Raw genomic sequence first — 20,003 nt, forward strand, 5'->3', positions numbered from 1 at the left:
TGTGAGGGGGAGAGAGAATGAAGAACATAAATTTGTTGTTCCACTTATTTGTGCTTTCATTGGTTGTTTCTTATATGTGCCCTGACCAGGCATCAAACCTGCAATCTTGGCATCTTGGGATGACGCTCAAACCAACAGAGCTACCCAGCCATGGCCTTTTATTTTTAAACTTCAGTTGACCTACAATATTATATTAGCTTCAAGTATATAACCTTGAGATTAGACATTTATCTAATACAAAGTGATCACCCCAATATATCCAGCATCCATCTGACACCATATATAGTACAGTATTGTTGACTATATTCCCTATGCTGCACTCCACATTCCCATGACCATTCTGCAACCACCAATTTGCATTTCTGAATCCCTTGATCTCTTGCACCCATTGCTCCAACCCCCCTTTCACCTGACAACCGTCAAAGTGCTCCCTGCATCTATGAGTCTGCCTCTGTTCTGTTTGTCTATTTTGTTTTCTAGATTCCAAATATAAGCGAAATCATCTGGCATTGTCTTTCTGACTAACTTATTTCACCTAGCACAAAACCTTCTAGGTTCATCCATATTGCCACAGATACCAAGATTTCATTTTTTTATGGCCAAATCATATTCCATTGTATATATGCACCACTTCTGTTTGTTTGTTGTTAATCCTCACCCGAAGACATTTTCTCCATTGCCCTTTAGAGTATAACTGGGAAGAAGGAGAGGGGGGGAGAGAGAAATATAGAAATAGGGAGGGAGAGAGAGAGAGAGAGAGAGAGAGAGAGAGGTGCACATTGATTGGTTGCCTTCTGCATGCACCCCGACTAGGGCTGGGGGTCGAGCCTGCAACCTAGGTGTGTGTCCTTGATCAGGAATCCAACCCATGACCCTTCAATGCACAGGCTTGTACTCTAACCACTGAGCAACACCAGCCAGCATGCACCATTTCTTTTTTATCCACTCATCCATTGATGGACACTTATTTTGGCTATTGTAAATAATGCTGCAATAAACATATGAATGCTGCCTGGCATGCGTGGCTCAGTGGTTGAGTTTTGACCTATGAACCAGGAGGTCATGATTTAATTCAGGATCAGGGCACATGCCCAAGTTGTGGGCTGGATCCCCAGTGTGGGGCATGCAGGAGGCAGTCAATCAATCATTCTTTCTTGTCATTGATGTTTCTATCTCTCTCTCCCTCTCCCTTCCTCTCTGAAATCAATAAAAACAAATATTTTTTAAAGTGTAATAAAAAAATAACATATGAATGTATATGTCTTTTTGATTTAGTGTTTTGGGTTTTTTTGGATAAATACCCAGAGGTGGAGTTGCTGGGTCTTTGTCTCTTGTTTTGGCTTTGTTTTAAAGTCTGTTTTGTCTTTTATACGTATTTGTACCCCAGCTTCTTTATTTTATTTCCATTTTCATGAAGACCCTTGAATATTTCATATAATACTGGATTGGTGGTGATGAACTCCTTTAATTTTTCTTGTCTGGAAGCTCTTTATCTGTCCTTTGATTATAAATGATAGCTTTGCTAGGTAGAGTACTCTTGATTGTAGGTCATTGCTTTTCATCACTTTGGATATTTTGTGCCAATCACTTCTGGCCTGCAAAGTTTCTGTTGAGAACTTAGTTGACAATCCTATGGGAGCTCCCTTGTAGGTTACTAACAGCTTTTCTTTTGCTGCTTTTAAGATTCTTTCTTTGTCTTTAACCTTTGACATTTTAGTTATGATGTATCTTGGTTTGGGACTCCTTGGGTTCGTCTTGTATGGGACTCTCTGTGCTTCCTGGACTTGTATGTCTGTTTTCTTTGCCAGGGTAGGGAAGTTTTCCATCATCATGATGCAAATGTTGGTGTGTTTGAAGTTGTCCTAAAGGCTTCTTACACTATCCTAATTTCTTTGGATTCTTTTTTTTTTTTATTATTCTTTTTTTTTAAATAAATCTTTATTGTTTAGATTATTACAGGTGTTCCTCTTTTTTTCCCCCCCATAGCTCCCCTCCACCTGATGCCCCACCCCACCCCATGCCCTTACCCCGCCACTGTCTTCATCCATAGGTGTAAGCTTTTTGTCCAATCTCTTCCCACACCCCTCACACCCCCTCCCCCCTGAGAATTGTCAGTCCACTCCCTTTCTATGTCCCTGATTCTATTATATTCACCAGTCCATTCTGTTCTTCAGAATTTTTATTCACTTGATTTTTAGATTCACTTGTTGGTAGGTATGTATTTGATGTCATTTTGTTGTTCATAATTTTTATCTTTACCTTTTTCTTCTTCTTCCTCTTCTTAAAGAACACCCTTCAGCATTTCATGTAATCCTGGTTTGGTGGTGATGAACTCCTTTAGCTTTTTCTTGTCTGTGAAACTCTTTATCTGACCTTCAACTCTGAATGATAGCTTTGCTGGGTAGAATAATCTTGGTTGTAGGTTCTTGCTGTTCATCACTTTGAATATTTCTTGCCACTCCCTTCTGGCCTGCATAGTTTCTGCCGAGAAATCAGCTGACAGTCGTATGGGTGCTCCCTTGTAGGTAACTAACCATTTTTCTCTTGCTGCTTTCCAGATTCTCTCTTTGTCTTTTGCCCTTGGCATTTTAATTATGATGTGTCTTGGTGTGGTCCTCTTTGGATTCCTCTTGTATGGGGTTCTGTGTGCTTCCTGAACTTGTAAGTCTATTTCTTTCACCAGGTAGGGAAAGTTTTCTGTCATTATTTCTTCTAATAGGTTTTCAATATTTTGCTCTCTCTCTTCTTCTGGCACCCCAAAGATTCGGATGTTGGTACGCCTAAAGTTGTCCCAGAGGCTCCTTACACTATCTTCATATTTTTGGATTCTTTTTTCTTTTTGTTTTTCTGGTTGGGTGTTTTTTGTTTCCTCATGTTTCAAATCTTTGGTTTGATTCTTGGGGTCCTTTGATCTACAGTTGAGTTTCTGTATATTCTTTATTTCAGACAGTGTATGCTTAATTTCTGACTGGTCCTTTTCCATTTTTTTGGCATTCTCATTAAGATCCTTAAAGGTCTCACTAAGTTCCTCAGCGGTTTTTAGAAGATTCTTGAGTAACCTTATAAATGTGGTTCTGAACTCTATGTCGTCCAGTAGTTTGCTTTCCTCCATTTCTCTCATTCGTGACATGTTTCTTTGTCTCCGCATTTTGTTGCTTCCTTTTGTTGATGGAGTGGCTTTGTGTGGTAGGTGACCTATAGGGGCCAGTAGCTCAGCCTCCCCAATCACCTGAGGTGGACGCCTTTGGTATATCCCTTTGTGGGCTGAGTGCAAAGTCTTGGTGTAGTTAAGCCTTGATTGCTGTTGGTACACTGGGAGGAATTGACCTCCAGGCCAATTGGCTGTGAAGACCTGCTGTGTCTATAATGGAAGAACTGCTGCGCTGGAGACACGCTTATGGTGCAGGACTTGTTTCATTGGGGCTTTGGTGCTCACTGAGTCTGCCTCTTGAATGTGTCACTTATGGATGTGAGGAGTTGAAATCTGATGTCTCACACTGACCACTAGGTACACTGGCTTCTGGATCTCCAATGGGGTGCAGGTCAGCTACTGTTTGAGGCCACCCAGCAGGAGCTACAGCGAGAACTACAGTTTTCTCCTCTTTGCTTGGGGTTTGGAGGTTTTGGAGCTGTCTGACCCAGGCTGCAAGTTTGCTAGGTTAGGCTGCGATAGGGCAGGCCATTCACATGCTAAAGCCGCTGCTTGGAGCTTGGGTGGGTTCGTAGATTGTGCGGGGCGGGGTCTCAGGGCGTGACCAGGCTAGGGCGTGGCAAACAGCGATGGCTGCCAGTAAGCCGGCTCTGTGTCTCCAACCGTGTCCCCTCGTCCCACACCCCGTGCCCCAGCACAATAAACAATTATTCCTGCGTGCAGCCCTGCAAGCAAGCCTCCCTCACTTTCCGACCCCACGGCAGACAGTCCAGCTTCTCCCCGTAGGAGTTTGGGTCTCCTGTGTCTCCCCAGAAACTGGAGTTTGGAGTAAACGGAAGCTTATCTCCCTTCGGGTTGAAAACAGCAGCGCTCCCAGTCACCCGTCGCCAGCCCAATTCGTGCGCCTCCGTACCTCAGCTTTTCAGCGCTTGTGCACATCTCAATGCTGTTTTTTCTTTCCTTCTAGTTGTAGAACTTCCACTCAGCCAGCTCTCCCGTGGTTCTGGGTGATAGACGTTTTGTCTTTTAGTTGTAGTTTTGAAATTGTTGTGCGAGGCAGCAGTTTAGGTGTTTACCTACGCCGCCATCTTGGATCCTCTTTTTACTATTCTGATTGGGTGTTTTCTGCTCACTCGTATTCTAAGTCATTGATTTGATTCTCTGCTTCATCTACTCTACTGTTGATTCCCTGTTATTTATTCTTCATTTCAGTTAGTGTATCCTTAATTTCTGATCGGCTCTTTTTTTATGGTTTTCATATTACTTTTTATGCTGTTGAAGTTCTCACTAAGTTTCTTGAGTATCCTTTAACCATTGTTTTGAACTCTGTATCTGGTAGTTTGCTTGCCTCCATTTTATTTGGTTCTTTTTCTGGAGATTTCTCCTGTTCTTTCATTTAGGACCTGTTTCTTTGTCTCCTTATTTTGGCTGCTTCCCTGTGTTTGATTCTATGTATTAGGTAGGGCTGCCATGTCTCCTGGACTTGTTAAAGTGGCCTTGTTTGGTAGGTGTCCTGTAGGGCCCATTGGTGAAGCCTCCCCAGTCACCCAAGCTTAGCACTCCAGGTGCGCCCCTGTGTGGGCTGTGTGCAATGTCCTATTGTAGTTGAGCCTTGATTGCTGTTGGCACATCACTGGGAGAGATTGACTCCCCGGGCCAATCAGCTTCCAGGACCAGCAGAAACTAAGGGAAAAGGACTTGCTTCAGTGGGGTTTGATGCCCACTGAGTCTGCCCCTTGAGTGTATCACTAATGGAGGTGGTTGGGTTGTAATCTGCTGTGGTCTGAAGCTATCCACTGGGTCAGCTACCACCTGTGCCCTACCTGGGGCCACCCGGCATGAGCTATCGAGCAATCTGCCAATAGCTGTTACTTATGCTGAGCTTAGAGGTGCCCAGGAGAAGCCAAGCTGTGATCCGAGGCTGGCTGCTACTAGAGGCAGGCGTGGGGCCACTTAGCAAAGATATGGGGTACACAGAGGCCAGATGCTACCTGTGAGATTTTAGGAAAGTCTGAAATGTGAGGCAAGAGAGGCTGTTTGAATGGAAACAACTTGGATGGGCCTACAAGCTGGGTGAGTGGGACTTCAGGGAATCACCAGGGCTGGGAAACATGTTAGCTAGATTGATGGAGACTCAGAGATGAAGTCGGCCTGCCAGCTCTGGGGGGAATGAGCAGAGGAACAATGGCCTCTGCCAGCACTTGAGTCTGGAGAAAGCTGCTCCTTCAGCCTTCACCTTGAAGCCAGACAGTTCAGTTAACCTTGGAAAGTTTTTATCATCTGTTGTCAAGTGAGCAACATCAGAAAACATAAAAGGTTTTCCAGAATGCTGAGTTTACAAGTAATTTATTTTCCTTTTGGGTTTTCCCAGTGTCCAGAGCACATTATTTTTAAATTGAAAAATAGTTTTTAAAAATAACAATATGTTTTTATTTATTTTAGAGAGAGAAGAAGGAAAAGGGAGAAAAAGAGAAACATTGATCGGTTGCCTCCTATATGCACCCTTACTGGGGATTGAACCCACCACATGGGCATGTGCCCTGACTGGGAATTGAACCTGCTATCTTTTGGTGCATGGGATGATGCTGAACCAACTGAGCCACACTGGTGAGGGCTAGAAAAGTAAATTTTTAATAAAATGAACTGAAGCAATTTGTCCAAAGTCAGAGTATAATGAATAGGATTAAAAATTAAAAGTTAAGATTATGGTTCTCATGGTCAAGACTATTATTCTCAGAATATTCAATATACTAAAAATAATGATTGCTTTATGAAACTTTTATTGAACTTTAATCTGTTTATATATTTATTGGTATTCTCTTTTAGAAGGCATTGTTATGCATTCCTTATACAATCTGAATGGCTATAATTCTAGGCTTGTCATTGAATAGTTACACATTTTTCTTCAAATTAATTCTTGCTTATTTGTTTGTTTAGAGCCAAATGGAAAAAGGTATATTTAGTGAGCGGACAAGTCAAAGTGACCAAATGGCAAGTGGAAATAAAAGGAAGCTGAATTTTTCCAGACCTGATAGGAAAGAATTCCATTTCCCAAAATTGCCTTTCATAATACAATCAAATGAAATGAAAAGAATGGAAGGTACATAATTGTTTCGTAGCATTATAAATCTCCCAATGTAATCTTCCACAAAACCTTTTTTGTAACATAACTTGCATGTTATAATGTGATTTAGGTAGAAAATAGTAAATTACTGTGAAAAATATTTTCAGCATATGAGGATTCCCTCCCCCCCCCGCACCATCATCAAATAAGGGGTGAGATTTAAAGGAGAAAATTTTAAAGAAATGTTAAGAAAACTTTAAAAGTTAAATATTTCATTAGCTCAGTATTGTTGAAATGTTTAGAACAGTATTTGAAGAAAGTGGTTTTGGTTCAGTATATGATCTGGAACAAATCAATTTCCTATGTTTACCCATGATTATTTGCCCATATAATGGCAGGAATTATATATGAGCTTCAGGAATCCAAGGAATTAGTAGCTTAAGATTTACAACAGGGGCCTAACCAGTTTGGCTCAGTGGATAGAGCGTCATCCTGCAGACTCAAGGGTCCCAGGTTCGATTCCGGTCAAGGGCATGTACCTTGGTTGCAGGCACATCCCCAGTAGGAGGTGTGCAAGAGGCAGCTGATCCATGTTTCTCTCTCATCATGTTTCTAACTCTCTATTCTTCTCCCTTCCTCGCTGTAAAAAAATCAATAAAATATATTTTAAAAAAAGATTTATAACAGGTATTCATTTCTTAAAATGAAACTCATTTTTGGCAGAGTAAATGTTATGTTCTTTGAAGAACAGTGACACCTTGTGAAAACTTAATATAATAGCAAGAATATAGTACTTGTACAGTTCAAGAGGAATTATTCGATCTATTTAACAATTATACTCAGAATTTTAAAAATACATGTCTTCTTTTTTTAAAATATATATTTCTATTGATTTCAGAGAGGAAGGGAGAGGGGAGAGAGAGATAGAAACATCCATGATGAGAGAGAAGCATCAATTGGCTGCCTCCTGCACCCCCCCCCCCCCCCACTGGGGATCAAGCCTGCAACCCAGGCATGTACCCTTGACTGGAATCGAACCTGGGACCCTTCAGTCCGCAGGTTGATGCTCTATCCACTGATCCAAACCGGGGCAACACATGTCTTTTTTTAATGACATATTATTTGTAAAGTTATAAAACAAATAATTTATGATGGGTGCATTTTACCATTACAACTCATAATTTGTTCAGTTCCTTTACAATAAAGTGAGGAACTGACCTAAGTGGTCATCAGAATTTCCATTTGAAACTCTTAAAAAGGAAAGTAAAATTTTAATGTAAGAATAGTAAGTTGTCATTGTTGTATATATTTTTGCAAAAGTTAAACAGATAAAAGTGCCGAAGAGGGAATCAAAGAAAACAGATTCATCTAAAATACCAACTTTACTTAATGTGGACCCAAATCAAGAAAAACAAGAGGTAAAACATTTTTTGTTTATAGCTTTAACTAAGGAATGCTGTTTAGAATCCTTGACTTGGTGTGTAAACTTAGTTATTATCATTGGAAAGTTATGTAAAAATTAAACATTCTGTAATCTTTGGAGAAACCGATATATATATATTTCCAGAATAACTACTTACTAAAGTTTTTATAATTTTCTTGGGGGGAGGGTAGTGAATACCAGCCTTTATTTGAATGTTGAAGTGATTAGAATGTTGTACTCAGGAAAAGGAGTATGTGTTATGTGTATTACCAAGCATTGGGCAAGTAACCTATGCCAGAGGAAATGAATAATGGTATAAACTTATGGTTATACTGGCCATAAGAACAGATTTGTCTTGAGCCTCTTCCTGTTTTTTTCCCCCTCCAATTTGTTCCCAAATATCTTCTGTCTACCTGCTGTCCTATTTTCACAAATACTTGCCCTTAGCTAGCTATCAGCTAATCTTGTTGAAATGTCCCGGCCTAACCCACCAGAGAGAGTCTTGAATTTTATTTGGAAATCTGAAGCCCTAAACATCCAAATGAATACTCTCTAAAAGTATTCTTTTAAAAGAAGGGGATTGTGCAGAGCACCCACTGAATTAAATCGCATAGCCTTCTATTTTCGTGAGGTCAGCAACTTTGTTATCTCAGTTTCTTATTTTTAAAATAAAATTGATTACATTTTTAAAAATAATGGTTCACTGATTTTTAGAAAGAGGAAGGGAGAAGGAAAGAAAGAAACATTGTTGTGAGAGGGTTGCCTCCTGCATGCCCCCTACCTGGGATCAAGCCCCCAACCCGGACACGTGCTCTGACTGGGAATGGAACCAGCAACCTTTCAGTGCATGGGACAACACCCAACCAACTGAGCCACACAGACCAGAGCTTGGTTACATTATTATTCGTGATAAAATTAGCACATACCTATCAAGGAAATTTGAGTAAATTAGAAAAATGAAGAAACTCTGATCTGAAACTACTTAAGAAGGTATTTTAACTAAGTCTGTTCAATCTCTACAACATTCAAGTAAAACAGTTATCAGACACTGTTAGGTATATTTCTTGTGACATTTACTAGTATACTTTATTCTTGGTCTAGAACTTGTTAAGAACTCTCAGTTTATTTTGCAGAATGGAGAAGTTTTCTAGATAGAACATGAAAGCCATTAGTGGTCATCTTTTAGTTAATTATAAAAAGTAATAGAGTTGCTTTAAATTTGTGTGACTTGATGTTGAACAGCACACCATTTGCACATATTTTGAATGATTGGTGAGTTAGAACTCCTGAGTTTGGGCATGTTAGTAATGTGCTATTATGTATTTATTCCACTGTCCTTCGAGAGCCCCTCTGGAACTACAATTACATGCCAATGCAAAAAGAAAAGAACTCTTAAGATAGTTCTGTAATTTTAAAATACAAAAGTAAATAGGAAGGGAAAATTCCTTCTTGCTCATATGGTGTAGAACTTCTAAAAAGATGGCATTTTAAAGAATGACCTTGAAACAGTTGAAGTTATTAGAAATAATTACAAAAAAAAAAAAAAGTAATAACCAGAAGTTACCAATGGTGGTTGTATTTTTTTGTATTGCCCATTCAAATGCAGTTTTGACAAGTGACTGAAATTGCATCTAAGGCTATTTCAGACACTTACAATAAATTAATGTCAGAATTGAGAATATTTCCTAAATTTTGAGTTGGTAGTTTGTTAGTTTAGAGCAAAAAAAAAATATCACATGTCTTTAAAAACGTAAGAGGTACTAGCAACTTATTTGTTTATTCTTGGCTCTGTCACTGACTTGTTTTTGAATTACCTAATCAGATCCAGGCGCTTCCCAGTTGTACATTAAACTCTTTTAGGCATCTTAAATGGATACTGAAATAGCACATGCATGCATTGAATAGACTCTATGATCTAGAGAGAAACCATAAATTACTGCTAAAGAGTGTATTAGGAAGAGAGGTTAAGTGCCCATACAAAAACTACCTTCAGCTCTGTTTCATGATGATAATGAAGAATACTTTGCTAGATAGTCTCCCTGCACCTTATGAAACAGCCTCCAGGTGCAAAGCACAAGTACTTATCTGTGGCTATAAGTATTTCTTTAGCCAAAGACTCACCATTTCCTCAATTAAGGTCCTTGTTTCTATTTACTTTTTAGAATACAGGAAATGCACAAACTGAAAAGAAGAAGAACCTGCCAGATGTAGAGTAGAAAATGCAGCAGCTGAAAATTCAGGGAATCCCAGAATCACTGTATGGTTTTTTAAAATACTTTTTTAAATATTATATGCAAAAAATGCTACTAGATAATTCTACAAATATATAATAAATTCTGTGTAGTTATATGTATATTCACCTAAATTTGTTTTTAAATTTATTAATCTTTAAATTATTTATGTTTTCTTAATTTGAACATTAATTTATTTAAAAAATTGCCTGAGTGGTATATCCTAATAAAACTACAGCTTATATTAAGTCATATAATTTTTATTTATTTTTATTTTTTAATGTTTTTATTTATTTTAGAGAGAGAGGAAGGGAGAGGAAGAGAGAAATAGAAACATTGATGAGAGAGAAACATTGATTGGCTGCCTCCTGCACCCTCCCCCGCCCCCAATTGGGGATCAAGCCCAAAACCTGAAACCAGATCATGTGCCCTGACTGGGAATCGAACCAGTGACCTCTTGGTGCATGGAATGATGCTCAATCCACTGAGCAACACCGGCCGGGCAAGTCATATAATTTTGATGATAGATTATCTCAGTCATGTTTGATTAGTGGTCATTCTTAGCTTAGGCTCAAAACTTTGTAATTACAGAAGGACAAAAATTTTAATGTGTAATAAAATAAGATTCCAATGTCTGGGAGCACCAGATATTTCTTAGCAAACAAATATATTTGATAAGAATGAAACATGAGTTTGATTCTACGCTGAACATTCTGGAACAGCATTTAAACGTATCATGAAGGTTGTGTTTAATAAGGATGGAAATTGAGCAAAGCATTGAAGCAAATCTTTTGGCTTGACCAGCATGTCTATCATTTAGTAGTTTGATAGACTATGTTGTTACATATAATTTAACATTAATAGGCAAAGTTTTGGCAATATATATTTACATTCTTATCTCTGGTTCTTACTGGCTTGGTTTCTAATTTTAGGGTGGAGATGGCCATTGTTCGGAGAAGAATTTGAAGAGGAGCAGATTTTTTGGGGGTAGCGTCTTCTAAATCTTAAAATCCAAATTGGCAAGTCTTCCCTTTTTATTTTATATACAATAGAAATGTAACGAGCTGTAAGTAGGCCATTCATCTGCATTAGCATCATCCAACTTCATTTTGTTAGCAAACCATTCACTGTTTTCATCTTTCTTCTAAGAATTCTGTTGATGTGATGCTCTGATTTGGAATTAAAGTCATCTGTCTTCCTGCCTCTTTACTTGCCATGATTACTGAGTAGGTAACACATCCTGTCATATGACACACACTGTACTTATACTGATCTCTGCCCTCTGCTAGCCACATAACTTTAAATGTCAATTATTCCCTAGAATGCTCAGGCTTTCTGAAGTGAGTTCTTCATGAAATATCTGACCCATTGTTTTAAAAGCTGTTCATTAACATTAAATGATTAAACATATGTTCTGTTAGTCAGCTGTGGAAGTATTTATAATATTTATAAAATATCTATAAATTATATGGTATTTAAATGTTAAATTCTTTTATCCTTTTAAACAACTACCTGCACTCTTTCAGTTTTCTAGTTCCATCAGATAGTGCTTTTTATGTGCTACAAACACTTTCTATCTAATAAAACCCAATTATATACAACCCAAAAGAAGAATAGTGCCAAAATTCTCAATTGTCCTATTCTTAAAAAAACAAACAAAAAAACAATAAAATGGGATTATCTGGTGTTTTACCAGAACACTACCTGATTTTTTTTATTTACTAAAAGTAGACATGAAAAACAAAGGAAAGCATAATTTTATTATAATATTATAATCTTTTATTTATTAATTAAATTTTTATTTATTTTAGAGAGAGAGAAACATCAATTTGTTGTTCTACTTTATTTTTAATTATTTTTTCTTTTTTCTTAATCCTCACCTGAGGATATTTTTCCATTGATTTTTAGAGAGTGGGAGGGAGGAGGAGAGACAGAGAATGAAACATCAAGTATTTGGGCTCAGTTCTTAGTCCTATTCTGTTTTCTATCTACACTCCCTTGGTGAGCTTATCCAGATACATGGTCTTAAATACCTTTTATAATTTCTTCTTTTTATTTATTTTTAGAGAGAGAGGGAGGTAGAAACATTGATGAGAGAGAAACATCATCTATTGGCTGCTTCCTACATACCCACTACTGGGGATTGAACCCAAAACCCAGGCATGTTCCTTGACCAGGAATCAAACCAGTGACCTCTTGGTTCATGGGTTGATGCTCAACCACTGAGCCACACAAGCCAGGCTTAAATACCATTTATATACTGACTAGAGGCCCGGTGCACAAAAATTCGTGCACTGGGGGGAGGTCCCTCAGCCTGGCTTGCCCCCTCTCACAGTCCGGGGGCCCTCAGGGGATGTCCCCCTCTGCGAGAGGCAACCGGGCTGATCAGGGGAAGGCGTCGTCCCCATCACCCCGCTGCTGCTGCCACTGCCGGCCACCATGGCTGCCGGTCCTCCTTGGCTCTCACAGCCACTTCAGCTTTGTCTGGAAGGACGTCTGGTCTATCCAGTCTAATTAGCATATTACCCTTTTATTAGTATAGATAACTTTCAATTCTCTGTCTCTAGACTTGACCCCTACACTCCAGACTCAGATTTCCAATTGCCCATTCGCCAGCTCCACTAAAATATATAAGTATCTCAAACCTAACATGTCCAAAATTAAGGTCCTAATCTCTTACTTCTGCCTGTGTTTTCCCTATCTCAGGTTAGGGCAACTCCATTCTCCCAATTGCTCAGGAGAAAAACCTTGTAATAATCCATGACTTTTCTCTTTCTCTCATGCTCCATATCCTTTCAACTCTACCCTTAAAGTATTTCCAGGATTTGACTACTTTTTACCCTCCTGCTATTCACAACATTTTTTGTTTATATTTTGTAGTAGTATCTTAACTGATCTCTTTGATTATACCCTTGTTTAACCTTCATTCTTTTACCAACTCATTGCCTGGGTGTTTTGTTCGAATACATTCTTATTGATTTTTAGAGTGAAAAGAAGAGAGAGGGAGAGAGAAGAACATTGATGTGAGAGGGAAATATTGATTAACTGCCTTCCACACACACCCCCACTGGGTATTGAACCCACAACCCAACATGTGCCCTGGCCAGGAATCAAACTCTCCACACTGGCCAGAGCCTGGGTGTTCTTAATAAAGTTTAAATCAGACTATGTCACTGCTGTGCTCAAAACCCCCAATGCTTCTCATTTCACTCAGAGAAGAAGCCACAGACATTACAGTAGCCTACGTGGCCCTACACAGTATGCCTCTGGCCCCTCTTTAACCTGATTTGCTGCTCTCTCCCTATTGCTCATTCTGTTCTAGGCCCACTGACCTCTGCTGTTCCTAGCTATGTTCCTGCCTTAAAACCTTAGTTTTTGCTATTTCCTCTGCTTAGAAATTTCTCCCCAGGTGACTGCATGATTGATTCCCTCCTTCACCTCCTTCCTGTTGGTCATGACAACCTCTTTACTGGTTTTTACTCATATATGAAGACTTCTCTACCACTTTTACTTAAAGTTACAACTTTCTCCATTCATAACCCCCTTTTACTTTTTCATATAATACTAGTGGCCTGGTGCATGAAATTCATGCCCATTAAAAGGGGATTAATTAGAGGAAATAATTTAATATTGCTATTTGCCCTTTCTCTATAATAGAAGTGTCAAAGATGAAAGAAAACTAGTAAAATGTATATGAAAACCTTTCTCCTGTCAGAGTCTGGGGCGCACCACAGGACCCAGAGTCAAGTCCCCGCCCACCCACATGCGCCTCAAAATCATGTGAGACCCAGACCTGGCCGGCCCCCGCCCCCATTGGGCTAGATCCAGACCTGGCCAGTCCTACCCTTGTCAAGCCCCGCCAGGCAGGGGACGTAGCCTCAGGTCCCCTGGCCTGGCTCCAGGACAGGGGGCATGGCCTGAGGTCCCCCAGCCCAGACCGGGGCGGGGGGCATGCTTTGAGGTCCCCCGTCAAGGCCTGCCAGCTGGGGGACATGGCCTGAGATCCCCTGTCAAGCCCCGCTGGGTGGGGGGGCATGGCCTGAGGTCCCCCATCAAGCCTCGCCAGGCGGGGTGGCACAGCCTCAGCTCCCCCGGCCTGGCACCGGGAGGGGGGCACAGCCTCAGGTCCCCCGTCAAGCCCCACTGGCAGGGGGGTACAGCCTCAGGTCCCCCGTCCAGCCCTGCTGGGCGGGGGTCGCAGCCCGAGTTCCCCTGACCCAGCACTGGGGGTGCACCTTGAGTTCCCCCGTCAAGCCCTGCTGGGTGGGGAGCACGGCCTGAGGTCCCCTGTCAAGCCCTGCCAGGTGGGGGGCATGGCCTCAGGTCCCCTGGTCTGGCGCCAGGGTGGGGGGAGTGACCTGAGGTGCCCCAGCCTGATGCCAGGGCAGGGGGCGTGACCTAGGTCCCCTGTCAAGCCCCATGGGGGCGGGGGAGGGTGTAGCCTCAGGTCCCTGCTGATTGCTTGTTAAGGCTCCTTATGGGAACTTGGCCTCAGCTGTGGGTGCAACCATCTTTGTGACAGAGTGATGGTCAATTAGCATATTTCCTCTTTATTAGATAGGATTTCCCTACCTAGCAAGCTATGTATTTTACTTATTTTGTTTATTAATGGTTTCCCTCCACGAAAATAGGAAGCACCTGAAGGTGGGGATTTAGAGCTTTGTTTGCTGCTGTATTCCCTATGCCTAGAACAGTGCCTAGCATGTAGCAAAACTTTTGTTTTGTTAATGAATGAATTTATTAAGCACCTTATATAGTAATCACTTGAAAAATATGGGATGATTTTATTGGTAGAATATGCTCTCTATAGCAGGCTATTATTCATTGTTCAAGGACTAAGTAGCAGTGATCCAGCATGGAGTTTACAGGTGAAGGAGATCAGCTGAGCTTACAGTTTGTTAGTATTTTTTATTGTTTAAAGCAGGGGTCCTCAAACTTTTTAAACAGGGGGCCAGTTCACTGTCCCTCAGACCATTGGAGGGCCAGACTATAGTTTTTTAAAAAAAAACTATGAACAAATTCCTATGCGCACTGCGGGCCCGGGACGAGTTGGCTGCTAAATGTCCTCGGCGGGCCGCATGTGGCCTGCAGGCCGTAGTTTGAGGACGCCTGGTTTAAAGTATTACATACAGTAGTACATATAGCTCCTTTTTTTCCCCCTCATTGACCTTCCCCCAGCCTCCCCTACCCACTGTTGCATGCCCTCATCCTACCCTCCCAGTGTCTTGTGTCCATTGGTGTGCTTATATGCATGCATACAAGTCCTTTGGTTGATCTCTTTACCCTCCCTCCTCAACACTCCCCAGCCTTCCCGCTGTAATTTGACAGTCTGTTCGGTGCTTTACTGCCTCTGTATCTATCTTTTTGTTCATCAGGTTATAATGTTCTTTATTTTCCATAAATGAGTGAGATCATGTGGTATTTTTCTTTCATTGACATAATCAGGTTAAAGAGGGGCCAGAGGCATACTGTGTAGGGCTGCGTAGGTTACTGTAATGTCTTGGCTTCTACTCTGAGTGAAATGAGAAGCATTGGGGGTTTTGAGCACAGCAGTGACATAGTCTGATTTAAACTTTATTAAGAACACCCAGGCTCTGGCCAGTGTGGACAGTTTGATTCCTGGCCAGGGCACATGTTGGGTTGTGGGTTCAATCCCCGGTGGGGGTGTGTGTGGGAGGCAGTTAATCTCCAGGTCCATCCATGCTGCTGCAAATGGTAAGAATTCCTTTTTTATAGCAGCGTAGTATTCCATTGTTTAGATGTACCGTAGTTTTCTAATCCACTCATCTGCTGATGGGCATTTAGGCTGTTTCCAAATCTTAGCTATGGTGAATTGTGCTGCTATGAACATAGGGGTGCATATATCCTTTCTGACTGGTGTTTCTAGTTTCTTGGGATACATTCCTAGAAGTGGGATTACTGGGTCAAATGGGAGTTCCATTTTTAGTTTTTTGAGGTAACTCCATACTGTTCTCCACAGTGACTGCACCAGTCTGCATTCCCACAAGCAGTGCACAAGAATTCCTTTTTCTCCGAATCCTCACCAGCACTTGTCATTTGTTGATTTGTTGATGATTGCCATTCTGACAGGTGTGAGATGGTACCGCATTGTCGTTTTGATTTGCATCTCTCAGATAATTAGTGACTTTGATCATGTTTTCATATGTCTCTTGGCCTTCCTTCTGTCTTCTTTCTAAAAGATTCTATTTAGGTCCGTTGCCCATTTTTTTATTGGATCATTTATCTTCCTTTTATTAAGTTGTATAAGTTCCCTGCAGATGTTGGACATTAAACCTTTATCTGTGATAACATTTGCAAATATGTTCTCCCATAGAGCGGGCTTTCTTATTGTTTGGTTGATGGTTTCTTTTGCTGTACAAAAGCTTTTTATTTTGATGTAGTCCCATTTGTTTATTTTCTCTTTAGTTTCCATTGCCCTAGGAGTGGTATCGGTGAAGAAATTGCTTCGGCATATGTCTGAGATTTCTCTGCCTGTGGATTCCTCTAGTATTTTTATGGTTTCCCGTCTTATGTTTAAGTCCTATATCCATTTTGAGTTTATTTTTGTGTATGGTGTAAGTTGGTGGTCTAGTTTCATTTTTTTGCATGTATCTGTCCAATTTTTCCAACACCATTTATTGAAGAGACTGTCTTGACTCCATTGTATGTTCATGCCTCCTTTGTCAAATATTAATTGAGTATAGTGGTTTGGGTCGATATCTGGGTTCTCCAGTTTGTTAGTATTTTAATGAAGGAATTGAAACTTAATTACAGAAAGATAACAGAAGGATGCATGTTAGGAACAGAATTCCATGGAATATCAGATAAGTTAGAAAAATTGTTTTTCAGAAAGTAAAAAAGAGAAAGAAGACAAGGAAATTCAGATAAGACAAGTGAAAGAGTAAATAGAAATAATGCTCTGCAAAGTGAGTTACAGAATATGGGTCAGATTTTCACATTCTCCACCTACAGTCACCACATTCCTATTTTTTAGCCACTGTGTGTCAGGGGACCAGGAAAGTCTTAAATTAATACACTTAATACTTGCTATAGAGTGGGAAATTGTGTTAAGTACTCTCAGTGTTATGCAAGTCTCTCAATTAGCTCTCGGCTTAGAATAAGTGAAATGATTTCTTTGCTTAGTTAAATGGATACATAACAGTATTAAAAGAATAAATGAACCTGTGAAATGAAGTTTGCCTGAGATTGACTTTCAAGCTAATTTTAAGGTTCTTGCTGTTACAAATTAGCTTTCATTTAATGCATAGCGGTATATAGATTGTAGGTATCCAGTGGCTATTACATAGTTTATATGCCACTCTTGCCAAAGAGTAAAGGTGAATCTGGTTTTCTTTGAAGTCAAATAGTCCTAACCTCCTCCAGAGGGAGCTAAGGGCCCAGCATTTTCAGGACCTGGAGACAGTCTCTGCCCTGGTGTAACTGGACAACACTATTTGTCCCCTGTTAGACTGAACTAGCTATGGAGATGGGGTACTAACGTATTAATGCTTTTTGCTCTAAATCAATGCTTCTTGCTCCTCTAGATGAGAGATGCAATAAAAATGCATGCAAGGGCCTGGTCTGTGTGGCTCAGGGGTTGAGCGTCTACCTATGAACCAGGGGGTCACGGTTCGATTCCCGGTCAGGGCACATGCCCGGGTTATGGGGCTCAATCTTTCAAACATTTAAGTGGGATGTGCAGGAGGCAGCCGATCAATGATTCTCTCTCATCATTGATGTTTCTATTTCTCTCTCCCTCTCCCTTCCTCTCTGAAATCAATAAAAATATATTTTTTAAAATGTTAGGAGTTGGGTTTCCTCAGATGAATGACTCTAAAGTCTTAGGACATATAAACCAATCTATAGATTATTTATATAAATTTCAGCCATTATCTTTTGGGCGTCCCTGAGTAATTTCTTTGTGGCTAATAATTATTACATCAAACTGTTTATTACAATGTTGAAAGAATCTGATGCCTTATGAAAAACTTTAAAAGCAAGATTTATTATGGAATAATTCTGCCTGCCATCAATAGTCTTCCTTGGATTATTGTTTGATAGATTCGAGTTTGAAAAGTTGGTTTCTTTCATTTCTATCCACCAAACAATATCTGGTAGTATCAGACTATTTATTGAAACTATACCTATAAACTCCTGGGGCTTCTTTTTAAAAATATTTATTAAATGAACATTCTATTTTTATTAAAAGCCATCGAGTACAGATGAGTAATAGAGTCCAATCATGCCTTTACCACTTCTCCGCTGGGGCATATATGTGTGGTGCTCTAAGGCTTCAGTTTTCCCAGCTGGAAAATGGGAACAAAAATAGCTTAAATCCTAAAAATAGCTAAAATGAAACCCATTCTCAGACATCACACTAATAATTAATGCAGGCAAGAATTATTGATAGATGCTAAAACTGAACAGGATATTTGCAGAGTGTCAAAGTATCTTACCACGATATACTTATTCTAAAGGAAAAAATAGTAATTTTATAGAGATGAAACCTGTTAGAAAACACCTTAGTAAATTGGTCAAAGTGAACATTCTCATTAATGGGACAAATTGATGTCATTTACCACCTGACAGGATACAATTAAAAAAAACATTATTTCTCTGATATCCCTGCCAAAAATACATGACCTGGATTTAAACATAATGAAATATTAGAAAAACTAAAATTTGGGGGCACTATACAAAATAACTGGGCTGTAATATTCAAAATGGTGGAGGCCATAAAAGTCAAGAAAAGACTGAAGAACTATTCCATATTGAAAGAAAGAGAGATAGGAAAGCTAAATAAAACATATGATCCTGGACTGGAGTATTTTGCTACGAAAAACACACTGGGACAGCTGGGAAAACTTGAATGAGTTCTGTGAATTAGATAGTAGTAATATATTAATGTGAATTTCCTGCTTTTGATTATTGTATTGGGATTAAGTAAGAAAATACTATTGTTGCCCTGGCTAGTGTGGCTCAGTTGGTTCGAGCATCGTCCTGTACAACAAAAGGCGGTAGGCTCAATTCCTGATCAGAGCACATAACCAGGTTGCAGTACTATCCCCCGTCGGGCCATGTGCAGGAGCAAACAATAGATGTTTCTCTCTCACATTAATGTTTCTCTCTCTCTCACATCAATAAAGTAAAATTTGGAAGGAAGGAAGGAAGGAAGGAAGGAAGGAAGGAAGGAAGGAAGGAAAAGAAGGAAGGAAGGAAGGAAGGAAGGAAGGAAAAGAAAGTTTGCTGACCACTGGGCTACGTGGATAGAATGTCATCCCACTGACTAAAGAGTCCTGGGTTCAATTCCAGTCAAGGGCACCTCGGTTGCAGGCTTGATCCCCAGCCCTGGTTGGAACACATGTGGGAGGCAACCAATCAATGTGTCTCTTTCACATCAATGTTTCTCTCTCTCTGTCTCTTCCCCTCCCTTTCCACTCTAAAAATCAATGGAAAAATATTCTCAGATGAGGATTAGCCAAAAACAAGCAAACAAAACAAAACAACAACAAAAACTATACCTTAAAATAGACAATTATATGATTAGATTATAAAGAAAGGCCAGGAATAATAAACACAAAATTCAGAATAGCAGCTCTATCTGCTAGAGATGTGATTGGAGAGAGTGTGCCTGGCGATTCAGTGGTGCTAGTAATGTTAGGTTTCTTATGTCCCTTGGGTTCAAAGGATTTTATTGTCATTACTTAAACCTGATAGAAATATTTTTTCATAAAAATATTTTAACATATAAAGCAATTCTTACAAGCTGAGGGTTGGGTAAAGATGGGTATTGTTCTTGGAAGTTAATCCAAGAAGAGTAGGAGTCTTCCAGAACTCTTCTTTTTTTAAAAGACAGTCTTTTATTTTATATTTTATTTATTTTTTAATCCTCACCTGAGGATATTTTTCCATTGATTTTAGAGAGAGTGGAAGAGAGAAAGACAGAGAGAAATATCGATGTGAGAGAAACACATTCATTGGTTGCCTCCTGCATGCGCCCCAACCAGGGCGCAGAGCCTGCAACCAAGGTACGTGTCCTTGCCAGGAATCAAACCCAGGACCCTTCGCTCCTCAGGCCACTGCTCTATCCACTGAGCCAAATAGCTTTTCTTTTTTTTTTTTTAAGAGGTCAGT

General features: G+C 40.0%; 1 protein-coding gene across 6 annotated transcripts in view; it reads left to right on the forward strand.

Moving 5' to 3' along the window:
• Positions 1-10,883, forward strand: part of CDKL3 (cyclin dependent kinase like 3) — a 55,154-nt gene extending 44,271 nt beyond the window's left edge. For 5 of the 6 annotated variants that reach the window (XM_080672829.1, XM_080672827.1, XM_080672830.1 and 2 more), the window contains 3 exons: positions 6,089-6,251; positions 7,536-7,633; positions 10,802-10,883. In XM_080672829.1, coding sequence (XP_080528955.1) covers positions 6,089-6,251; positions 7,536-7,633; positions 10,802-10,870 — 330 coding nt within the window. In that variant the 3' untranslated portion in view covers positions 10,871-10,883. Of the gene's footprint in view, positions 1-6,088; positions 6,252-7,535; positions 7,634-9,800; positions 9,897-10,801 lie in introns of those variants that run through there. The other variant, XM_080672828.1, reaches the window with a different exon arrangement.
• Positions 10,884-20,003: the final 9,120 nt, after the last annotated feature.

This window comes from Plecotus auritus (genome assembly GCF_963455305.1).
Source record: "Plecotus auritus genome assembly, chromosome: 6".
Taxonomy (NCBI): domain Eukaryota; kingdom Metazoa; phylum Chordata; class Mammalia; order Chiroptera; family Vespertilionidae; genus Plecotus; species Plecotus auritus.